General features: G+C 29.7%; 10 protein-coding genes across 10 annotated transcripts; 4 read left to right on the plus strand and 6 right to left on the minus strand.

Annotated features, from left to right (window-relative positions):
* Positions 1-359: 359 nt before the first annotated feature.
* Positions 360-2,579, minus strand: BX663DRAFT_524965 (uncharacterized protein). Its single transcript, XM_051529698.1, has 6 exons — positions 2,542-2,579; positions 2,079-2,414; positions 1,484-1,965; positions 1,279-1,414; positions 958-1,211; positions 360-886 (listed from the first exon to the last, which is right to left on the minus strand). Exons 2-6 carry the CDS (start codon positions 2,208-2,210, stop codon positions 367-369), a joined length of 1,524 nt encoding a protein of 507 aa, XP_051378480.1. The 5' UTR covers positions 2,211-2,414; positions 2,542-2,579; the 3' UTR covers positions 360-366.
* A 1,040-nt stretch (positions 2,580-3,619) lies between these two features.
* On the minus strand, positions 3,620-3,988 carry BX663DRAFT_524970 (uncharacterized protein). The gene has a single exon (XM_051529699.1). The coding sequence runs from the start codon at positions 3,891-3,893 to the stop codon at positions 3,696-3,698; it is 198 nt and encodes a 65-aa protein (XP_051378481.1). The 5' UTR covers positions 3,894-3,988; the 3' UTR covers positions 3,620-3,695.
* A 491-nt stretch (positions 3,989-4,479) lies between these two features.
* Positions 4,480-6,833, minus strand: BX663DRAFT_524973 (uncharacterized protein). The gene is made up of 5 exons (XM_051529700.1): positions 6,552-6,833; positions 6,383-6,488; positions 5,824-6,314; positions 5,074-5,743; positions 4,480-4,990 (listed from the first exon to the last, which is right to left on the minus strand). Exons 1-5 carry the CDS (start codon positions 6,786-6,788, stop codon positions 4,890-4,892), a joined length of 1,605 nt encoding a protein of 534 aa, XP_051378482.1. The 5' UTR covers positions 6,789-6,833; the 3' UTR covers positions 4,480-4,889.
* A 153-nt stretch (positions 6,834-6,986) lies between these two features.
* Positions 6,987-7,971, plus strand: BX663DRAFT_524980 (uncharacterized protein). Its single transcript, XM_051529701.1, has 4 exons — positions 6,987-7,324; positions 7,435-7,493; positions 7,545-7,657; positions 7,776-7,971. Exons 1-4 carry the CDS (start codon positions 7,021-7,023, stop codon positions 7,864-7,866), a joined length of 567 nt encoding a protein of 188 aa, XP_051378483.1. The 5' UTR covers positions 6,987-7,020; the 3' UTR covers positions 7,867-7,971.
* On the minus strand, positions 7,954-10,128 carry BX663DRAFT_524983 (Dbl homology domain-containing protein). The gene is made up of 6 exons (XM_051529702.1): positions 9,766-10,128; positions 9,449-9,707; positions 9,335-9,386; positions 9,160-9,264; positions 8,851-9,044; positions 7,954-8,748 (listed from the first exon to the last, which is right to left on the minus strand). Exons 1-6 carry the CDS (start codon positions 10,100-10,102, stop codon positions 8,271-8,273), a joined length of 1,425 nt encoding a protein of 474 aa, XP_051378484.1. The 5' UTR covers positions 10,103-10,128; the 3' UTR covers positions 7,954-8,270.
* Positions 10,129-11,008: 880 nt separating this feature from the next.
* On the minus strand, positions 11,009-12,388 carry BX663DRAFT_260409 (Pex19 protein). Its single transcript, XM_051521903.1, has 2 exons — positions 11,699-12,388; positions 11,009-11,630 (listed from the first exon to the last, which is right to left on the minus strand). Exons 1-2 carry the CDS (start codon positions 12,050-12,052, stop codon positions 11,175-11,177), a joined length of 810 nt encoding a protein of 269 aa, XP_051378485.1. The 5' UTR covers positions 12,053-12,388; the 3' UTR covers positions 11,009-11,174.
* A 222-nt stretch (positions 12,389-12,610) lies between these two features.
* Positions 12,611-13,220, plus strand: BX663DRAFT_524989 (uncharacterized protein). Its single transcript, XM_051529703.1, has one exon. The coding sequence runs from the start codon at positions 12,713-12,715 to the stop codon at positions 13,052-13,054; it is 342 nt and encodes a 113-aa protein (XP_051378486.1). The 5' UTR covers positions 12,611-12,712; the 3' UTR covers positions 13,055-13,220.
* Positions 13,221-13,234: 14 nt separating this feature from the next.
* BX663DRAFT_524990 (uncharacterized protein) lies at positions 13,235-14,766 on the plus strand. Its single transcript, XM_051529704.1, has 6 exons — positions 13,235-13,575; positions 13,631-13,706; positions 13,761-13,937; positions 14,015-14,061; positions 14,139-14,207; positions 14,282-14,766. Exons 1-6 carry the CDS (start codon positions 13,396-13,398, stop codon positions 14,633-14,635), a joined length of 903 nt encoding a protein of 300 aa, XP_051378487.1. The 5' UTR covers positions 13,235-13,395; the 3' UTR covers positions 14,636-14,766.
* A 180-nt stretch (positions 14,767-14,946) lies between these two features.
* On the plus strand, positions 14,947-16,478 carry BX663DRAFT_538511 (ribosomal protein L30, ferredoxin-like fold domain-containing protein). The gene is made up of 3 exons (XM_051530690.1): positions 14,947-14,975; positions 15,205-15,316; positions 15,554-16,478. The coding sequence occupies exons 1-3, from the start codon at positions 14,965-14,967 to the stop codon at positions 16,178-16,180; spliced, it is 750 nt and encodes a 249-aa protein (XP_051378488.1). The 5' UTR covers positions 14,947-14,964; the 3' UTR covers positions 16,181-16,478.
* A 2,023-nt stretch (positions 16,479-18,501) lies between these two features.
* On the minus strand, positions 18,502-19,709 carry BX663DRAFT_524999 (uncharacterized protein). The gene has a single exon (XM_051529705.1). It carries the CDS (start codon positions 19,688-19,690, stop codon positions 18,716-18,718), a length of 975 nt encoding a protein of 324 aa, XP_051378489.1. The 5' UTR covers positions 19,691-19,709; the 3' UTR covers positions 18,502-18,715.
* Positions 19,710-20,631: the final 922 nt, after the last annotated feature.

The raw sequence follows: 20,631 nt of genomic DNA on the forward strand, positions 1-20,631 counted from the left end.
TGTATATACATATAAATACTGAATAAAACAAAAACAGTAGTAATTATAAATCATGTAGTATGTAAATATATATATGATGAGAATAGTTAAAGAGGAGGGAGGGAGGGAAGGGAGGAGGAAGGGAGAAGATAGAATAAGAAGGGTAATGGTGCATTATAAAATCTGTACAGTATAAAAAAAAAAATAAAAAAAAAACGTCAAATCCGGATAAAATAATTAAAGGGGAAAATATAGTATATGCGTATAAATGTGTAATATTAAATTACAGATATTACCAAATGAAAAAAAAAATATACATGCTATAGATAATAAAAAGTCTATATCGCCTTAAGTTTTTTCGGATACTCTCATTTCTTTTCTTTTTTTTTATGGAGCTGGCGAAGTGATTTCCTTACTCATATTCACTCTTTGTTGTTGTTGTTGTTGTTGCTGCTGCTGCTGCTGCTGTTGCTGTTGCTGTCGTTGTTGAGCAGCCACAAGAGCCATTTGTACAGCAGTTCGACTTTGACTAGGTGATCCATTTACTACAGCAGCCATATTTGCAGCAATCATTCCATTAGCCATAGCAACAGCAGCCTGCTGAGGGGTCATACGTGATCGACTCATTTGTTTTTTAATGGGATGTGCTGAAACATTATTTGGAGAGGAAGCACGACTATTATTTGCATTACTTTCTAAAGCAGAAGCACCTGTAGCAATTGATAGTCTTTGAGACGAAGCAGCAGCGGCAGCAGCAGCAGCAGCAGCAGCATTATTAGCAACAGTGGCAGCCTGCTTTACTTTAACCGCTTGAATATTCATCATATTCATTGGGGTTAAAAAGGGTACTGTTACTAGGCTTCGGAGTTCAATTTCGGAAAGAAGTTGAGTTCTGTGCTTCAGATAACTATTAAAAAAAAAATTTCGAATAATTAGATTTTCATTCTCTTCTTTCTTTCTCTTTTCTTAATTCTTTACCTATCATTCATTTCATCTATTTCAATATCAGAATCTTCCATATTCAAGTCTGAATCATATTTATATTTATCAATTATATCCTGTTCATAACTTGAACCTGGTTTAGTTTTTCCAAATGTAAATGGTTTTCTGTAACTGGTACGGTCAATAAAGATACGACCCCCACGTCCAATACGTTTTCTATATTGAACACCATTGGACATAGGCTGAAAGAATTGAAAAGGTAATGACATAGGAAATGGCTGGTAAGAACACTAATTGTAATATAATAATTGAACATTAGTTTAATACTATATGTATATGTATGTATATCTTATTTACTTCTGTAACATCTTCATAAGGCGCATCCATTTTCTTTTTCTTTGCTAAATCTGCTTCTATTGCTATTTGAGCAGGAGATTTTTCAATATGGGCTACATCTCTCTTAAGTCTATGTAAAGGAATTTTAATTGTAGCACTAAAAGAAATAAAGTAAGTAATTTGAAAAAAGAAGAAGAAGAAAAAAAAACTATATAAATGTATGTACCCAGATCCGATAGAAGCTTTACGTTTCTTTTTAGATTGAAATAGTAAATCATCATCTTCTTTAATACCAAGTATTCTTTGATATTCACGTAATTTACACCTTTTATCAAAGACAGTATGCTCAAGTATCATGCTTTCTTTTCTAATCTTTTCTCTACGTAAAACCATTTCTAATAGATTTCTTGCCATTTCCATCTCAGAGCGTAACTTTCTTAACCTTTCTAAAGATTGTTGATCAGAACGTCTTGTCTTTCGCACAGGTTTTGTTTCACGACGACGGAAACAAACATATGGATCGATTTCATTTTTTACAAGATCTTCAAATTTTAATTCTGGTATAATAGATTCACCAGTACGATCCTGTTTACGTTTTCTCCAATGATTAAAGATAGGCTCAAGTAGGATAACAGCACGTGAATGTAAAAAAGAAGATTCTGGTACCAACTCCATAAAATGCTTAAAATCAGGAATATGTGATATATCCTACAAAATAGAGATAATTATATTGTTTATATACAGCTACTAATTTACCACATATACATATACATATATATTTATATGTATATACATTTGTATATATATATTCTATTTCTTACCAAATGAAGATGTGGTAATTTTTCTTTAGTTATAGATTCAATTGTATACATAATTTTTTCAAAATCATCTTCAGATAATGTAGTATGATCAGTATTATATTTATTTAAAAATATTTCATCCAATTCATCCATAACATAGGGGCATCCACTTATATCTTCAACTGTAGACGAAAATCGAATTAGTGTAGAAGGCTCCTTAAATTTCTTTTTATAGAGTAGTTCATATTGCTTTTTATCAATTGTACTAGATGCATCAGGAGTAGGAATATAAGTCTCTATTTTTGCACCTGTTGTAACAGCTGCTTGATGTGCTGAAATAGCCGCTTGCAAGTCATGCTATAAAAAGAAATTATTAATAATAGTAAAAAAGAAAAAAAAAAAAAACGTAAAATTAGGGTGTACGTATATGATTGGCATCCTATCATATACACGCAATATACCCAAAAAAAGAAAAATATCATACCTCCTCCTCTTCTTCTTTTTCAACGCCAGTTTCTATTTGAGGTACTGACCTTTGTATACTAGCAGGGTCAATAAGTTCTGGTAGTTGTGATTCCTTATAAATAGGAAGAGGGTGTTTAGGTGAAAGTTTCTTAACTCGAAAGCGAGAGACCATCTGAATTGGCATTAAGCAAAAAAAAAAAAAAAAAAAAAAAAAAAGATGAGAAAAAATTTTCCTCAACTAAAAATTTTTTTTTTCTTCAGATGAGAAAAAAAAAATATGTTAAATTTCAAAAACAAAGATTTAAAAAAAGCTTTGTTTGTTAATGAGATCCCTTCTTTGTTCAGAAAATATGTATTTTCTTTTTCAATAAAATTAAAATAAAAAACAACCCTTTTTTTTCTTTTCTTTTCTTTCTTTTTTTTTTTTTTTTTTTTTTTTTACTTTACTAATTGCGTCTTTTTTGGAAATGGAGGGTGATGGGGAAATTTTTTTATTGAATTTTTTTCATGACTAAATTTGTATTCTGTATTTAAAGCATCTGATTGGATAATTAATTACAGGCATTTTACAGTAAGTTTCACATATCATTTGTGCTAACAAGCACATTATCATGCATATGTATGTAATACATCTATTACTAAAATGATGTCGCAAAAAAAGAAAAAAAAATGCATATTGCATATAACTGATTATTATATAGGACTGTCTGTTAGGCAGCTATCAAAACATTGAACGAAATAACATGTAAACCCTTTAAAAGATGATAACTAAGCAACTTGATTGTTAGCCTCTATGATTATTTGAGAAATAGTATACCCTTTTTTTTTCTTTAAGTATATACTCTCTTTTCATACTACTCACTCTCAGCAACAGACTAAAACTGTTTTATTGGGTTGAGTTCTGAAGAGTAAGGTAGCAGTTAAATATACTTATAGCCACACTCTTTGATTATGTTATTCACTATATATGGACATATAGTCTATAATCAGATAATACTCTTTTATTTCAGGAGACTGACCCATTTTATGAAGAATGACTTTGACAAAAGGAGCAGTTACTACATCCTTTGTTTATTGCCTTTTTTTTCTTTTTTTTTTTTTTTTTTTTTTTTTTGTTACCAACTAACTTTCTTTCCTTTGGAAATGGTATGGGCATTCTTAAGGTATTCTTGATCAGGCCTTTAGCTGATAGTGGCTTCCCATGATAGAAATTGAATTGACTCTTGTAATTGATACTTTGACTTTGATAGCCTCCCGTTTTAGTATCTCCCCTTGAGTCTCTTTAAGATTTGTATAGAACCCTGACTCATTAATGAAAAAGCACAGCTGTCCATATACTTGATGCTTAATTCTTTTAACGTTTCTGCCCATTCTTTTCTTTTCTTTTTTTTATTGGATTCTTTCTAAGAGATGTTTCTCTTTACAGGCTTCAAGTGAACGGTAGAGCGTTCTTTTTTGAAATGCTTAACAAATCATTAAAACTACGAGTCATATAATATATCAATTAATCTATAGTGATAGTGGGATACTTGTAATAGGGACCAGACACTTAACTTTTGGTTGCTCTTGCTAGTTCTCTTTCAGGTTCAATTATTCTTCGGCGGCATATATTCTTGAATAATGATTTATAATCCTCTTTCCAAGTTTTATACCCTCTTAGCACAGTTCTAGGCTCCAACTTGAATTCTAGCCCCACAGCTCTTGACTAGTTCCTGTTCCTAGGATGAATATCAACCAAGTAAGCAACATGGGCTTTAGTCTCGTTACTGACACAATCGCCTTTTGATGAACCTATTAACAAAAACCAGTTTTAACAGTGTTAAATGTTGAATGTTCTCTCTGCTGCTCAGTCGTCACTAATTCATTTCATTTTATTACATTTCCTTATGAATTTTTGTTTATTTGTTTAGATGAATTGTTTTGATAATAGTCGAACTACAGAATAACAAAATCATAGACCATACTGTACTACCATTTTTACTTCCAAGACTTAAAGTCACTGAAATATGATTAAAAAAAAAAAGGGGGGGGAAATACTATTTCTCTAATCGCAAGGGGTTGCAACCAAGTTATTCAATCATCATCTTTTGAAGGGTTTACGTGCTATTTCGTTAAATATTTTGATAGCTGCCTTACAGACCGCCCTATGTAATACACAGTTATATGCAATATGCGATGTATATTTTGAAAGGCATTACATTATTTATTTATTTTTTAATAATTTTATTTGATTTTTTCTTACGACATTTTAGTGAAAGATGTATGACAGTAAGAACTTTTTTTTTCTTCTTCTAGTAAATGGGTATTACTTAATATCATAAAAGTAACGTATTATTAAATGTAAAATTTATTGTTTTCATTTTTGTTTTAATCCTCTTCTTCTTCTTCTCCAGAAGAAGGACCCTGAGCATCTGAATCATATTCTTCAGGGACATCACTTTCACTATCGGGTGCAAAATCCTCATCAGCTAAAGAAAGATTAAAAAAAAAAAAAGTTCTAGTTAGAAATTTATGTTTGTTGGGAGAGAGGGAAAAAAAAAGGTTAACTTACGACTTTCATCTTCATCGCTATAACCATCATCGGTAGGACCGTTACCAGTCCTGCGTTTCTTTCTAGAATCATATTCATCCTCATCCTCATCTTCCTCATCTAACTCTGCAAGATCTGTATAAGTCAAAATTGTTTCTTCATTACCCTCAGACTTGACCTTAATCTTCTTTTGCTTCAAATAATCTTCAATATTGGCATACTCTTCTCTGTTAATACTAGAGAATTGAATATCATTGCCACTCTTCATGTTAATTTTCATATCGAATGTACGCGAACTACCGCCTGACTGACCAACACGGGAGAAAGTAACGATAGAAATCTCGTTCAATGGAATATATGTAGGAGGTTTAGGAATAAATAATAAACATTTATCCAAGGGATAAAGGAAGCCTTCATTAGCTTTCATTGAGCATTTAAGTGCAGTGGCACCATGATGACTTCTGTAAGTACTTTGAGTAATTGCTTTTCTTCCTGTTAAAGCTTGGAAGACATTACTAACGACTTCAAATGTAGGTGCATCATAATGCTTTTGGAGCTTATTCTCATATTTCTCATCTAAAGTTTGATCTTCCAAGTTTAAGTCTACATCAATCTCTTCTTCACGCACAAACTGAAATACAAGGAATGGATATTTTGTTTGTCCCTGTCTAAGAGGTGGATCCAAACCAATCTGGTAAAGAAGAAAATTCGAAAATAAATAAATGTAATATTTTCAATTCTTTTTTTTTTCTTTTTGCTGATCTACGTTACCACAAATAAAACATGCACTTCATCGGGTTTTAAAAGTAAAAATAGTTTGATGATATTGGAATAAAGAATCTTGTAATCGTATGTTTTACCACGCAAGCGAAGAAAGTCTTGATACATATCGATATTGTAACGACCACGAGGTGTCAAGCATAATGCTTCTTGGAATTGTACAATATTTTCTGTTGTCATTTGACTGAGTTCTAGCTTGGATTTTACAGTTTCATAAAATACCATGTCAGCATTTACTTCTTCTTCCTCTTCATCTACATTAGCATCATCCGTCACTTCTTTAGCAACTGTACCAGGAATATAAAAGGTAATGTCCATTAACTCATCTACTTTTTTGGGATCAATGCCATCAGGAGCAGGTTGTCCGGGATCAACAAAGTTGATGGCTACTTCATTTTTACCAGGCTTATTGGTTGCAATAGCTTGTTCAAGAGGTAATTCAAACATAGTTTTATTTCCAACATTAAAAGTAAGATTGGATCCTTTTTTTTTTAAAGAAAAGTTGTTAAGAAAAAAAAACATCTTTAAAAAAAAAATCATTAATCCTTACCTTGAAACTCTGTTTTACCCCAATTCCAACCTTTAACACTCACTTCTTTAATTTCAACTGTGATCTTATAAAATATTCTAGCTGCCTCCTTTAATTCTTCCAAATCCTATACATGATTGTTAGTTGATCGTTTAATTAATAGTGACCAATTCGAAATAAAGGAACTCACTTCAAGTTTAAACCCATCAAATCGTAATATAGTATTGTCCTTTTGTACAATTCTTAATTCATATCCTCTTGCAGCTCTAAGCCAAGTCATTTTTTTAAGATCATCCGTAGCAACAATGATCGTACGATCACGTCCTCCTTTCCAACCAAGACCATTTTGTGATAAACGAAAACGACCCAAGTCAGGTTGAAGTCCACAATAAATAGAGTTGAAATCTACATTTTTTTTATCTGACATTATTGCTGTTGTATATTATAATATATGATTATTTGACGATTAAAAAAATAAAAAAAAAAAAAGATTTTTAATTTGGTATTTTATTTTTTTACGCGCCTTTTTTTTTTTTTTTTGAATGACAAACTCCGCTTTTCGTGTGTATCAATGGTAGTAGTGGAGATACCTGACTTATTTTTTTTCTTTTTTTTCATAATATATCTTTGATTCTTTAAATTTTAACAATTTTAAGGAAATGGATTTTTCACCTTATTCACCATCACCAGATGAAGACAGAAATTTACGCATACCTAATAAAAAAACAAAACAACAATCAAAACAGCCTGTTTATAAGTCATACCAATCGGGAGATCCCGATTCCTATGCAGAACAAGGCCTTTTAAACAATGACTTTGGTGCAGAAAGTAGTATTAATCATAACAGTAGTTTACCTGTTTTCAATGGAAACCAAGATGTTCGCGTTAATAAGTATGAAACTTCTTTACCTATTCGAGTTGATATTGAAGCAGCTTTGGCTTATGTTTTAGGCCCAATTACTGGTACAGTTTAATTCACCTATTACTGCATAATTTTTCCTCATTTAAGACTGATTCTTTTTTTTTTTTTTTTTTTTTTTTAAAAAAAATAATCTCTAACTCACTTCAATAAGGTCTATTATTGTTAATTCTCGAAAGACAGAATGATTATGTTCGATTCCATGCATGGCAGGTAAATAAAACAATATGAAATAAGAATTATTCTGACATAAACTATATATAGTCATCACTTACATTCTCAGCTTTGATGCTTGCACAATTTGTTTTATTGTTTATTTCGACATTTTTATCTTGGATCTTGTTTTTCTTTAGTATTTTTCTTTTAATTTGGTTAACGTAAGCCCAAGTTTATTATTATTATTATTTTTTTTTCCAAGATAAATTGACTTCTAACTGGAATAATATGATGGGGCGGGTTTATTTCATTTTATTTTATTTTTATACATATTCTTAGGTATCGAGCCTATTTAGATGGTGTATCACTGGAAAGATATGAAGTGCCATATTTTGGTATAATTGCATCAGAATATGTAGATACTGAATAAATTATACCTTATAGAACAAGATAATAACTATCATTGTTACTTTGCTTATTTCTTTAATAAAACAAATGAATACACTTCTTTTTATGCCGACACTTTATTATGCAGCTAAATATAATAAATTACTTGATAATACTTTTTACTCCTCTTTATATATATTAAATAAACATTTCTTCTTTTTTTGTTTATGATAGATATGAGTTCATTAAAAAATTAAAACGAATATGTAAATAAATAATTTTAGCTGGTATAAGAACTACAGTCTTTTGAAGATGTTTCATCTGATACAGTAGAAATAGTAGGAGAATTACTTATACTACCCCTTGGCGCTCTATTCTGTATCATACGACGAGTTGCTTGTGCTATTTTCATTAAAATATAAGAAAAAAAAAGAGCATATTATATGTTTACATACCGTGTTTAGCTGCTGCGTATTTGTCTAATTTGTCTATAACATATTCTAATTTCGTTAACCAACTATTTCTTTCTTTATCTGAATTCATATGAAGAATATAAACAGTAGGTCCAGCAATGAATGTGGTATTTAAATTATCTACACCTGAGAATGAAGAAACGATTTCAATACAGTTTAAAATACCATCTATTTCATCCTTTGGTATAGCGCGTACTCTAGCTCGTTCTAATGTTAAATGACCTTTGTATTGCAATTTTATCACTTTCCCTTCAACTTTCGTTTTAGCAAAGACTAACATATCGCTAAATAATATATAACGTCTTTCTTCTCCCAATGATTTCGTACTTGGTACAACTCGAGATAATTGTCCTTGAATGATTAGCCTTCTTTCTGCTCTTACACTAAATGGAGCGCCTTGAAGAGCTTGATGTATCATAAGTACTTGATCTACGTTATTAGCATCTAAAAGTCTGAATAAGAAATGAAAAAAAGGGATATATGAATATATATGAATATATATTAAAATGTGTTATTTTTAACTCTACTAAATGACTAAAAAAAAACATACATACTTGTCGTGAATAGAATGCCGAAAGTGTTGAATCCATGATTTTGAAGCTTGTAAACCTACATAGTCTGGATGTAGAGAAGAAGTGACTTCGGCCAACTTTGTAATTACATCTACATATCGATCAATACATCTAACTGGTAGTTGAATTAAAGAAAGTAAGCTAGCACCTTTTAATGATTTATCCTTGTGTGCAGTCTATGTATATGTATTCAAAAAAAAAAAAAAAAGGTAAAAGAAGAATAGTTTAAATCTAACCTAGCAATAATATATATATTTATATACGTATATATAATATCTATGCAATACATACAGCAATAAACTTTTTAAATGGTTGATACCTCGTCAATCTTTCATAGGTTGTAAGGGTAATAGCATAATTATTCAGATATACACGATAGCATTCCAAGTTCGGAAACTACAAAATATATAAAAATATATATTTTCAATAAATTTTGTATTCCTTTTCATGTAGTAGTCAATGTTACCCAAGCTTGAAATACATCGGACAAAATTTGTGTTGGTCCCCAGATTCGTAATCTATTTTATAATTTTAGTTGATACCGAGATCATTTATTTATTTATTTATTTATTTTACATGCCTTTCTTGTAGACTTTTTAATGTAAGACGATGAACATGAACTAATTCTTCAAAATTTCCAAATAACCAACGAAATTCCCTTTCTGTACACACCATTTTTTTTATTCCGAGAAAGTTGAACGGAGTGTGTGCTGTTGTGTCCTTTCTTAATGGTAATAGAAATAACCGCATAACCAATTCGAGTGACTCTGTGTAAGCTTCTTCTGATGTTAAAAGATTGTTTATCAACGTTTCTCTGCTCCGATGTACATTCTCGTGGTCTAAAGTAAGTAAGTAAGTAAAGAAGTAAATAAATAAATAAATATTTTCTAATATTACCAATTAATCCGTTATCAATGTCTTCATAATCTAATGTATCAATGATATCAAATTCTTCTACTGAATTATTTGTAAACTCAATAGCAGACGAATTTGACGTTGATGCATCACTATGATGTTCATCCATAAAAGAAGAAAAAGTTGATGTGGCTGTTAATCCACTGGTATATTTACTTGTATTTATTGAGCTAGTGATACTATTTCGACGGCTAATGTTGTTATGTCCTATTGTCATATCACTGATGCTATCATTACTACTAATACTGCTTCTCCGTCGTTGTAATGAAATGATTTTTTGCTGCTTCTTATTCATGATACCATTTGATAAAAAAGTCATTTAATTATCTAGAAAAGAAAGAGAAAGAAAGGAAGAAAGATAAAAAAAAAAAAAGTTCCTAGTAATTACAATTATAAAACTAAACCTTTTCAATAAGCTATAAAGCTGATATTGAAAATAAGTGGTGAACAAAATAAAACTTTTTTTTTTTTTTTTTTTTTTTTTTTTTTTTTTTGTAACCAGTAACAAGGGATAGTAGCATCTTTTACTCGAAGAATAAAGAAGAGTAAGTAGCATGATATGATTAAACTTGAACATAGTGTCTTTATTACTTTAATTTTGTAATGGGTAAAAAGAAAAAATGGTTCTCATTTATTAAATACGACAATTTTAAGAATACAAGATAGTTGGCTTATTTTTTTTTTCGGGTTAATCTGATAACTTGTATCATAATGGTATGTATGTTCAAGGTATTTTTTATTAATAATAACTATGTCATATTCTACCTTAACTTTAATAAAGATCGAGTAAAATGTAGATAAAGAGCTATGTCAAATCATTTTCTTTATTGTCCTAAATAAACAAAATAGTAACACAGATAAATACTACCTTACTAAATTATACCGAATTGTCCAAAGCGCTCCTAGTATTTATTTATATCTATTCCATCATTAATATAGTATTCAGTGGGCTGTGCAAAATGATGCTTTTTCTTATTTTATTTTTTTTTCTTCTTCTTCTTGGACATTAAATAATTTTACGAGTGATATAATTCATGATATTAAAATAAGCTTACACATTTATAATTATTTCTAAGCATGTTGCACAGGAAGTTATTTCTGTGATAATAACCTTATTTAACCCCTTCAATCTTTCTGCCTCCCCCCACCCCACTTAATAATTTAAGCTCCAAATCACAGCAGTAGCATTATTATAAATGTGTAATAAAGTTAAATACTTGTATTCGTATTTCTAAACAAACTATTTAAAGATAGTACAAAAAGAAAAGTATATATGAGACTCATTAGGTCATTCATTTTATATGTTTATAAAGTTAAATAGATAGTTTCTAATATAACACTTTTATATAAAAAGGTATACAAATATATGATATGTTGGCTTTTTTCTTTTTTCACATAATCGTACAGTTTTCTAAATCCTTTAAATCAGGCATATTTTCTGGATTTCCTCCTAAATTCATACCAGGGGCCATTTCATCTAAAAGATCGGCTGGTGGTTGACCCAAATTTTGCATCTTTGTCATCAGATCCATAATCTCTTTAGCTTGGATTTCATTTTTTTCATCAAACTCAGGTGCTTCATATTTTGCAACTATCTGTTGACAGATGAGATATTGTTCCTTATAATTTTCATAGTCTGATGTATTAGCATTATCTTTGTGTGCCTCCAACCAAGCAGGATATTTTCCACTGAGATCTTTCATAGGTTCATAAAGTAGTTCCTTTGACATTAATTGACTCATCATTCCTTCCAAAACACCTTCAAATTCCCCATTATCAGCCAAAGCTTCCATTTGTTTCATAAGCTCTGCCATAAAAGCATCCTCTGATTCTTCTGCTATGGAAGACTATAATTCCCCCCAGAAAATAAATAAGTTATTTTGTATAAAAAAAAAAAAAAAAAAAAAGCTCCTACATCAATTTCTTTTGAACTATTTTTCAGTTTATTGAGCGTTTTATCAATTGTTTCTTGAAAAGAAGAAGGAGGCTTGGGAATATCTTTATTTGTTTCTACTGTAGTTGCAGTCTCTTTATCAAATGAAGCCCATACTTTTTCAAAAGCTTCTTTCATTTCATCATTATTTTCAGTTTCCATTTGTCCCATTAGTTGTTCCATACCAACAGCCAATTGTTTTGCAAACTCTTCACTGTTAAATAAATCATCTAATTCAGGTTCAATAGGATCTTTAGCATGAATGGTTGTATTTGTCTTTTTTGGTTCTTCTTTATTTTTTATGGCTTGTGTCTCATGTGTAGACAGCTTTGACATGTCATCGAGAACATCTAGATTAATAAAAAGAATACAAACCAATCATAACATCTTAATATTTTAAACAGAAAAAATAATAATAGATGAGAGTATGTTTACCATCTAACAAGTCATCAATGTCAGATTCATCATCTTGAATTTGCGTTTTATTCTCTAAATTTGAGGACATTGAAATAATTTTCTTGTTTTAATTTACAAATAAATAAGAGGGGAACGTTTGCGTGAAGGAGAGGAGGGATTATTTGCTGGGAATTAATCAAGAAAACGATTATTAATTTTCTCGAGGATTGTCTGAGAAAAAAAGCATGTGAAAACGGGGTGCACATAACAGAAGACGACGTTTTTTTTTTTTTTTTTTTTTTTTGTAAAAGATAATATATAACAATGTGATGTCTCCTCCCTCTTTTGCGTCATAATTTCAGGCTTAGTATTGTAGACTTGATATTCTTCTTTATCTTTTGAAGGCATGCGCTAACTCCGCTTTTTTTTTTTAGTTATTTCAAACATAGAGTTATGTCATAATGATTTTTTTTCATCACTAAACTAAGTGACGTTTTTTATTCATATTATGCAGCTAAGAAATAAAGGAAAGATATAAAAGATATAAAAGAAAAGATTAAATTGTATCTTTTTTTTCATTATTATTTGTATTAAAACAATATGCCTAACACAAAGAAACCTGAAGATTTAGATATTCCTCCTGCCCAAGTAGTTGGTGGTATGAGAGTTAAGCAAACGGATCCCCGTCGTATTCCCTTGAAGGAGCAAACCAAAGATACTGTAAATGATGAACAAAATGAAGATGAGCAACAAGTCCTTGACCAAGAAGAAGAATTCATAAAAGATCAAGAACGTATGCGTCAACGAGCTCTCCAAGAAAGACAAGCTCGTGATATGCAAAGTCATACTGCCTCTCGTCAAGCCAATGTTAATGCAAATCCTGGCACACATGTCTCGCAAACTATTAGGCAAGGTATTCAACCCAGATCTTTAAATCATTAAGGAAAAGAAGAGATGATGAAAATATATACAATTTTTTTTTTTTGTAAATAATTTTTTTTTTCACTTTTCTCTTAATAAACTGTTGTATGTATAAATTTTGGTTTATAACACTGTGAACTTTATAATTTTTATCATATAAAAATAGCCTCGCTTTTTTTTATTTTTTCCTTTTTTTTCCCCTTTTCCTTTTTCTTTATTTTCTTTTTCATTTTTTGTCTCCTTTATATTAATTTATCTTTATTCAGAAGGAAAAAAAAAAGTCAAAGAATACTACTTCTTTAAATTCCACTCCCCCCCTTTTCTTTTTATCATTATTTCTTTGTATATAAAAAGAAAGAAAGATGAATTCAACAGTAGTCATTGAAGGAATGGACTTGCAACATTATTTTGAACAACAATACGATATAGAAGCAGCCTTATTACCTTCAACAGCAAATCATTATATGGAAAACATGGATGAATTTAAAGAAGTAGAAGAAAAGGACTTTGCAGCATTGAATAATACACTATTGATAAAAGAGGTCAGTTTGTATGTAATAATGAAGATGATGAATAAATACATATAATATAATATAGTCAGAAATATTTGCTTTAAAGGAGGTGATATTTAAATGGAGAAATAGAGCTTTAGAAGCAGAATTAAATTATTTTGGTAATGATTAGATTAAATATAATACGTACATATATTAAAATAATAATTTTGAAGATCAACTACAATTATTGCAAGCACGATACGAGCATGAATTGAAGTCGATGAATTCAAGATATCAAAGAAAATTGAATGAAAAAGAAGACATGATCAATAATCTAAAAGAACAAGTAGATTACCTGATAATTCAACGAAATAACCAGCAAGAAGAAGAAGAAGAAGACAATGATAGTCGTATGTTTATTTTATTACTGCTATTACTTTTTATAATAGTCATGTCACTTATTATATTCTGAGTAACATTCTAATAGTTTCATCTTTTGTTACTGATGAGGATTCAAGTATTATTTACAACGAGGTAAACACATATATAACAAAGGCTGTTCCTTAAACTTTTTTTATTTTATTTTATTTATTTTCTCCTTATGATCAAAGAAACAAGAATTTGATGATAACGTTAAAAAAGAAACCAGTGAATCAAAAGTAATTCTTGATAATATTCAAGTATGTAAAATAAACTATCTACATAATATCTATCTACAAATATATGTTAACAAAAAAAAACATGTCTATTATAGAATGCTGTATGTGCTATTGAGAAAGAACTCAACTTTCATTTAACTATGAATGAAGAGCATTATTATTATCCTCGTAAATCTCCTGCTTATATCTCATCTGCTACAGGTCGTTCTTCTTCAACTTTAGTTGATACTGAAGTAGGTATTAATAAAGATATCTCAAAAAAGAAGTCAAAAAATTCTGCTTTGTTCATCAATCGTATCTTTAAGAAAGCATTCCGCTATAAGAAGAAACCAACTAATAATAATATTCTTTCATTATTTGACACTATCCCAAGACATAGCACGTCAAATGAAACTGTCATTCCTGTATGCCACACAAAAATGATAACATCAAGCAGTACTCATCTATGAGATACTATGGCTTGATTATATGCCTTTTTTTTTTCTTTTATAAATATAAATATATGAATTATTACATCTTATATTATTAAAGATGATATGATAAAAACTACGATGTTATATAAAAAATTTCTCCATAATGATTTTCTTATGTTTTCACTGCATAAAAAGGGGGAGGAGGAGGGTGGATACATCTTTGATCCAATCATATTCATTTATTTTGTGACTTTATTTGATTCGGATCGGAGTGACGAGATTCAATTTTTTTTTTATTATTATTTGAAAGAAAAAAATTTTTTCATAGTTCTCTCTCTTTTTATATCAGTTCAGACAGTACCAATATGGTTGCTTAGTAAGTAGTCCATTCGAGTTCAATTATAATTCAAATCATCTTTAGTCACCCAAATAAGTTATGTCTATTACTTCTTTCTTTTAAATGTACTTTTCTTTCAAAAAAAAAAGAAATCAGATATATACATTATTAAAAAAAAGAAAGATTATACATTAACACTAATGTTATTTGGGTGGCTTATACATTTGGATTGATGATCAGTAACTAATACTTTCTCCATTATTTCCAGCAACGTCCCTACTGCTAACGACGTCCTCGTTCCTGAAACTCTCTTGAAGAAGAACAAGGCTGCCGCCAAGGCTGCCGAGTCTGCTGCCTCCAAGAAGGCTGAACTCCGCAAGGCATGTATTATATCTTTATTTTTTTTTTGTAAAAGATGAAAAGAAGGAGAAGGAAAAAGAAAAATAATATGATGATAATCGGGATACAACCCATAAGACTAGATTGCACTCGATGATGTCTTATAGTTAACCATCTTTCGGGACTGATTTTATTTTTCTTTTTTTTCAACTTTGATTTATATATTTTTGTTAAAAATGAATGTACTAAACTTTTTTAATTTATATATATTATTATAGGCTAAGATCGCCAAGAGACGTGAAATCTTCAAGCGTGCTGCCAAGTACCAAGCTGAATACAAGGCTACTGAACGTAACGAAATTCGTCTTCGCCGTCAAGCTAAGGCTCAAGGTAACTACTATGTTCCTGCTCAAGAGAAGCTTGTCTTCGTTGTTCGTGTCCGTGGTATCAACAACATTGCCCCCAAGCCCCGTAAGGTTCTTCAACTTCTCCGTCTTTTGCAAATCAACAATGGTGTCTTTGTTCGTCTCAACAAGGCTACTTCTGAAATGCTCCAATTGATTCAACCTTACGTTGCCTACGGTTACCCTAACTTGAAGACTATCCGTGAATTGATCTACAAGCGTGGTTATGCTAAGGTTAACAAGCAACGTATCCCTATCCACGATAACTCTGTCATCGAAAAGGCCCTCGGTAAGTACAACATCATCTGTGTTGAAGATCTTATCCACGAAATCGCTACCGTTGGTCCTCACTTCAAGGAAGCTTCCAACTTCCTCTGGCCCTTCAAGCTCTCCAACCCCAACAACATGTGGAGAGAACGTAAGTTCCTCAACTACGTTGAAGGTGGTGACACTGGTAACCGTGAACACTTCATCAACAAGTTGGTTCAATCCATGAACTAAGTTTGAGTTTTTTTTTTTCTTAAATAAATATTATGCGTTAAAATAATTTTAAATAAATTATTTTTTTTTAAAAAAAAATAAACTTTTTTTTTGTTGTAAATGTAATGTATGTGTGTATATGTATAATAAACTTTGTAAAATCAGAAACCAGCTTATGAATAAGTTTAAGGTCTTGTTAAAAAAATAAATAATAAATGGTAAAGATGGCTAAATAGATAGATATAATAAAGAATTATTTGTTGGTAAAGAATAAAAGATTGTACTATAGGAACACACCAATTTTTTAGGAAAAAAAAAAAAAGAGAAAAGTAGAGAGAGAATAAGAGATTCTCATTGAAGACTCGATTGTTGCACGAGCAAATTTGAAAAATTATAGTAACAGTAATAGCAGAGTTTGCTGACAAAGCATGAAAAAAAAAGAAAGAATAAAAAAAGAATAAATACGATAAGCAAATAAATATCCATATATGTGTTCAAAGAGGGCAAAGGAAAGAGGATAGTGGTAGTTAAAATTGCAAATTTATTCTTTATCTTTTAGCAAACTTATTATACTAACATACACATTTTCATGATGCTTACTATTTTACCAAGTAGGTATAGCAGCAGTGGTAGTGGCTTATATAATGGGAAAACATAATCCCTCAAAGATAGACTCCGTTTCAAATATCAACTCAGAAAAAGTCAAAGAGACTGCTAAATGGAAGAAATTAGAAATTTTTCAAATAAAAGTCACAGGGTTTATTTTGGGAAAAAAAAAGTATAAATAGAGGAGCAATTTGTGAATTCTTTTTTCTTCATACTTACCTGGGTCGTGTATCTGGTATCAAGGAGGCTGGATACACGGTGGAGCTGATTGTCATTGCACAGCGACGGTTGGTTCTGCTGCGAACATCTTCGGATGTCTCGAGGCCAAAATTTTTGCTTAGGGGGAGTCGGTGGTTCGCCGCAGGTTTCCCTGACCCTATATTAAATAAAAATGAAAAATAAATAAATACCTTCTTTTTTTTTTATAAACTAATGTAAAATAATTTTACGTCCTTTTGTAATAGTTATCTATTCTCTTTTTTTTTTATTCTACTTTGTCTATTTCTTTTGTTGACATAAAAGATATGTTTTTCCTATGATACTTTTTTTTTTTTTATTATTGTTGTTGTCTCCATTCAAGTGTTTTATTCTATATTAAATATTTATCTATTTTTCATTTGTATTGCTTTTGTTTTGTATTAGCGTTGGATCGTTGATGTTTCATATTTTTATCCTTTTTATCTTTTTTCAATGAACCTGATATTTAACATGGAAAACCCTTATTTTATTAGTATATGGGTGTGGTTAGTAAATCTGTAAAACTACTTTTGATAAAAAAAAAAATTAGTTTATTTTTAGCGCAACTATATTACTATTAATATGAATGATATCAATTTTTTTTTCTGACTTCATTTTACAACAATGGATGGAAAACCGAGAATATCAAAGTATTAAAAGTGGACTGCCAAGACATGATCTACGTAATGTTATAGTTTGGAGCCTTTTACTTAAGCTAAAAAAAGAAACATATTTTTTTTTTTAAAGAAAAAATATTGTATCATTATTTTGCCCTGGTTAAAAGAATGTTTGCTAGAAAAGAAAAGCTTTCTGTTATGCCATCGTCATAGATAAATGCAGTGTTATTATTTTTACCTAACAAGTATATTTGAAACATTTATCACTGAAATCTATAATACAAATAATTCTTTTTTTTTATTATATTATCCATATTTAGTTAAAATAAAAAAAAGAAGAATAGTGTCATCGACTCGCTATTATGTCTTTCACTTGTTTTCATTTTATAAAGATCATCGTCAGTATATGTAATAACATAGAGTATGTTGTATATGTACATATACTACCAGAAAAAAAAAAAGACAACAGTCTTGGTTAGCACGTTATCCCCTAACTAAAATATTATCCCGCTGCTTGTTTTGTTTCGGCAAAATTATGTAACTTTTTTTCTTTACAGCATGTGTGTATATATTATTGTATTATTTGTTATTTCTCTACTTCATGTGCTTTTTTTTTTTTTTTTATTAATCTCCTTTTTAAAACGTACATACATAATAATAAGCCCCCCCCTTTTTTTTTTATTCTAGCAAAGCAGCTAGACAATCTTTGTTACACGTACATTAATACAATTATTGTAATGGGCTGAATATACAAAAGGGCTATTTATTATACAAATAAAACTAAGAGTAAAAATAAGCATAAGAAATAAGCATAAGAAATAAGAATAAGAATAAGAATAAGAATAAAAAAAACAATATAAAAACAATATAAAATAAATGTGATTTTTATTGTAATAATGAATATTTATTTACAGTTTTATTTCAGAAATGTTTAATAAACATATACATACATGTAAAAGTTATAAAATAAGGGTATGAGCTTTGTGTATGTGTGTGTGTGTGTATATATGAAGATATATAAAGAGAAAGATGCGTTATAAAATATATATATATTTATACATATACATATACAAATACAAATACAAATACGAGTTATTTATATTCGTGCCATTTGAGCATATTCAATAAAGAAGGCAGTTAAATGTGATTTCTCTGTTCCATCATGGATAGGGTGAATAGCTAATTTTAATAATTTTGATTTAAAGCCATGAATGTTATCTGTGTCACTATTCCAGGGGACTACTTGAAGCACAAATTTTCTATTACTGTTTTGAAGGAAGGCTGAGTTAAAATAAGTGAGAATACCTCTCAAGTCTTCAGCTGTATGTCGTAATAAATCAGGTAATGCCTCTCGATCAAGAACTTCAAATACATGAGCAAGACTATCAGTAACATAGTTATCCAAATCAAGGGCAAGTTGGGCAGCATATTCATGTAAACAAGAAGATGAAACGATATTGTCATTGATTGACTTTCCACAAACAGTTGTAAGTAATTGCTGAATATAAGATTCAATTGCTTGACGGCTTAGCTTATCAGCAAACTTGTCCCATGTTAAAGGCAAATTGCCTTCCGTATGTGCTTGAATAGCAGCAAATATCTGAGATTTAAGAATTTCTAGATCCATCATATCTAATGTCGGTAACTGTTGTTGAAATGTATATTGATTAGCATTGTGTGACAAGAATTTGGACTCTTCTTCTTCTTCTGCGTTAGTAGTCATATAATCATAATTAGACTGCACATTAATTTGAATATGATGTTGGAACTCGGTAGCAATCTCTTTATCAGCACTACTGATAACTGCGTCAAGATGATCAAATTGTAAATGAGTAGAAATGATTTGCGCTAATCTATCTATTTGAACCGGGAAATTATCTTCATCTTCTATTAAATTATACTCTTCAATAGTTTCCGTCAAGTGTGCTTCAATTTCTTCTAATGTTGACGAATCTATTATCGCTTCATCTTCTAAGAGTTCAATTGTTGATGTTTTACTTTCTGATAAAGGTAAAGCCAACGTGTAACTTAGTGATAATACGAATAAAATTGTATATAAAAGATATTTCATTCTTGGTACCAAAAAAAAAGAAATGAAATGAAATGAAATAAAGTAAAAGGTTAAAAGAAAATTTTTTTGGTTGGATCTTATTTTATATCAAATTATCCAATATCGGAGCCACAATTATTATGAAAGAGTATCTTAGTGAGGCTGGAAAAAAAAAAAAAAAAAAAAAAAAAAAAAAAAAAAAAAAAAAGTAAAGAAAATAAAGGGGAAAGGCATAATCAGCTAATATAATTAATTCTTTATTCTAAATTTATTTCTTTGTTAGATATATAAAAAAAAAAGAAATGCAATCAATATACTTCTTTGTTATTAATTAAGTAAACTTTTTTTTTTATCTTTGGGTCATAATCAATTAAATAGCAGCATTTATTTCCAGGCTACTTCGGTCCAAAAAAAAAAAAATGCTAATTTTTAGGAAAATGACCAGTCTTATCGTAACCTTTTTAAGTTATGATGAAAATATCCAAAAAAAGTATAATATATGATAAATATAGCTCAGAAGAACTGTACCGAGATTTATCTAGAGTTTTTTAAAAAAAGAAAAATAATATGGCTTGTTTCTTTTTTCTTTTTTTTTTCCCCCTCAGTACAAATACGTACATGGGGCACGTATAGATACAAACATATTTTCTCTCTTTTAATGTGCTATATTGATACATTATTCTGTCCTATTGAGCATTGAATTATACTAAATATAAATGGTTTATTCTTTTAGCAATAAAATAAAGTGCAGATCCTTTTTGTTTACTAGAAGACAAAAAAATGTCTGTCAACCAATAAAAAAGTTAATTAATATATATATATATATGATAATGTACCACATAGATTTTTCTTTTTTATGCTTATTAGTTTTCTTCTCCACAAATGATGCACGAATTCTGGGGAATAGGGCAAATGCTGCTACTTATTAAATTTGTTGCCAGGCTATTATTTATACAAGATGA

This window comes from Cokeromyces recurvatus, assembly GCF_025118155.1.
Source record: "Cokeromyces recurvatus strain NRRL 2243 chromosome Unknown BX663scaffold_40, whole genome shotgun sequence".
In the NCBI taxonomy this organism is placed as follows: Eukaryota; Fungi; Mucoromycota; class Mucoromycetes; order Mucorales; family Mucoraceae; genus Cokeromyces; species Cokeromyces recurvatus.

Bases quoted from the DNA above. Each gene is read 5' to 3' on its own strand.
- BX663DRAFT_524965 (XM_051529698.1), bottom strand. From the start codon at position 2,210: ATGGATGAATTGGATGAAATATTTTTAAATAAATATAATACTGATCAT. The intron at 1,415-1,483 runs GTACATACATTT...TATTTCTTTTAG, and splicing joins AAAGCTTCTATCGGATCTGG to TGCTACAATTAAAATTCCTT. The intron at 887-957 runs GTAAAGAATTAA...TTTTTTTAATAG, and splicing joins ATAGATGAAATGAATGATAG to TTATCTGAAGCACAGAACTC.
- BX663DRAFT_524970 (XM_051529699.1), bottom strand. From the start codon at position 3,893: ATGGGCAGAAACGTTAAAAGAATTAAGCATCAAGTATATGGACAGCTG.
- BX663DRAFT_524973 (XM_051529700.1), bottom strand. From the start codon at position 6,788: ATGTCAGATAAAAAAAATGTAGATTTCAACTCTATTTATTGTGGACTT. The intron at 6,489-6,551 runs GTGAGTTCCTTT...AATCATGTATAG, and splicing joins TTGATGGGTTTAAACTTGAA to GATTTGGAAGAATTAAAGGA. The intron at 6,315-6,382 runs GTAAGGATTAAT...TAAAAAAAAAAG, and splicing joins GGGTAAAACAGAGTTTCAAG to GATCCAATCTTACTTTTAAT.
- BX663DRAFT_524980 (XM_051529701.1), top strand. From the start codon at position 7,021: ATGGATTTTTCACCTTATTCACCATCACCAGATGAAGACAGAAATTTA. The intron at 7,325-7,434 runs GTACAGTTTAAT...CACTTCAATAAG, and splicing joins TGTTTTAGGCCCAATTACTG to GTCTATTATTGTTAATTCTC. The intron at 7,494-7,544 runs GTAAATAAAACA...AACTATATATAG, and splicing joins TTCGATTCCATGCATGGCAG to TCATCACTTACATTCTCAGC.
- BX663DRAFT_524983 (XM_051529702.1), bottom strand. From the start codon at position 10,102: ATGACTTTTTTATCAAATGGTATCATGAATAAGAAGCAGCAAAAAATC. The intron at 9,708-9,765 runs GTAATATTAGAA...TACTTACTTTAG, and splicing joins CATTGATAACGGATTAATTG to ACCACGAGAATGTACATCGG. The intron at 9,387-9,448 runs GCATGTAAAATA...ATTATAAAATAG, and splicing joins TTAAAAAGTCTACAAGAAAG to ATTACGAATCTGGGGACCAA.
- BX663DRAFT_260409 (XM_051521903.1), bottom strand. From the start codon at position 12,052: ATGTCAAAGCTGTCTACACATGAGACACAAGCCATAAAAAATAAAGAA. The intron at 11,631-11,698 runs GTAGGAGCTTTT...GGGGAATTATAG, and splicing joins ATAGTTCAAAAGAAATTGAT to TCTTCCATAGCAGAAGAATC.
- BX663DRAFT_524989 (XM_051529703.1), top strand. From the start codon at position 12,713: ATGCCTAACACAAAGAAACCTGAAGATTTAGATATTCCTCCTGCCCAA.
- BX663DRAFT_524990 (XM_051529704.1), top strand. From the start codon at position 13,396: ATGAATTCAACAGTAGTCATTGAAGGAATGGACTTGCAACATTATTTT. The intron at 13,576-13,630 runs GTCAGTTTGTAT...AATATAATATAG, and splicing joins ATACACTATTGATAAAAGAG to TCAGAAATATTTGCTTTAAA. The intron at 14,208-14,281 runs GTATGTAAAATA...TGTCTATTATAG, and splicing joins TAATTCTTGATAATATTCAA to AATGCTGTATGTGCTATTGA.
- BX663DRAFT_538511 (XM_051530690.1), top strand. The intron at 15,317-15,553 runs GCATGTATTATA...ATATTATTATAG, and splicing joins AGAAGGCTGAACTCCGCAAG to GCTAAGATCGCCAAGAGACG.
- BX663DRAFT_524999 (XM_051529705.1), bottom strand. From the start codon at position 19,690: ATGAAATATCTTTTATATACAATTTTATTCGTATTATCACTAAGTTAC.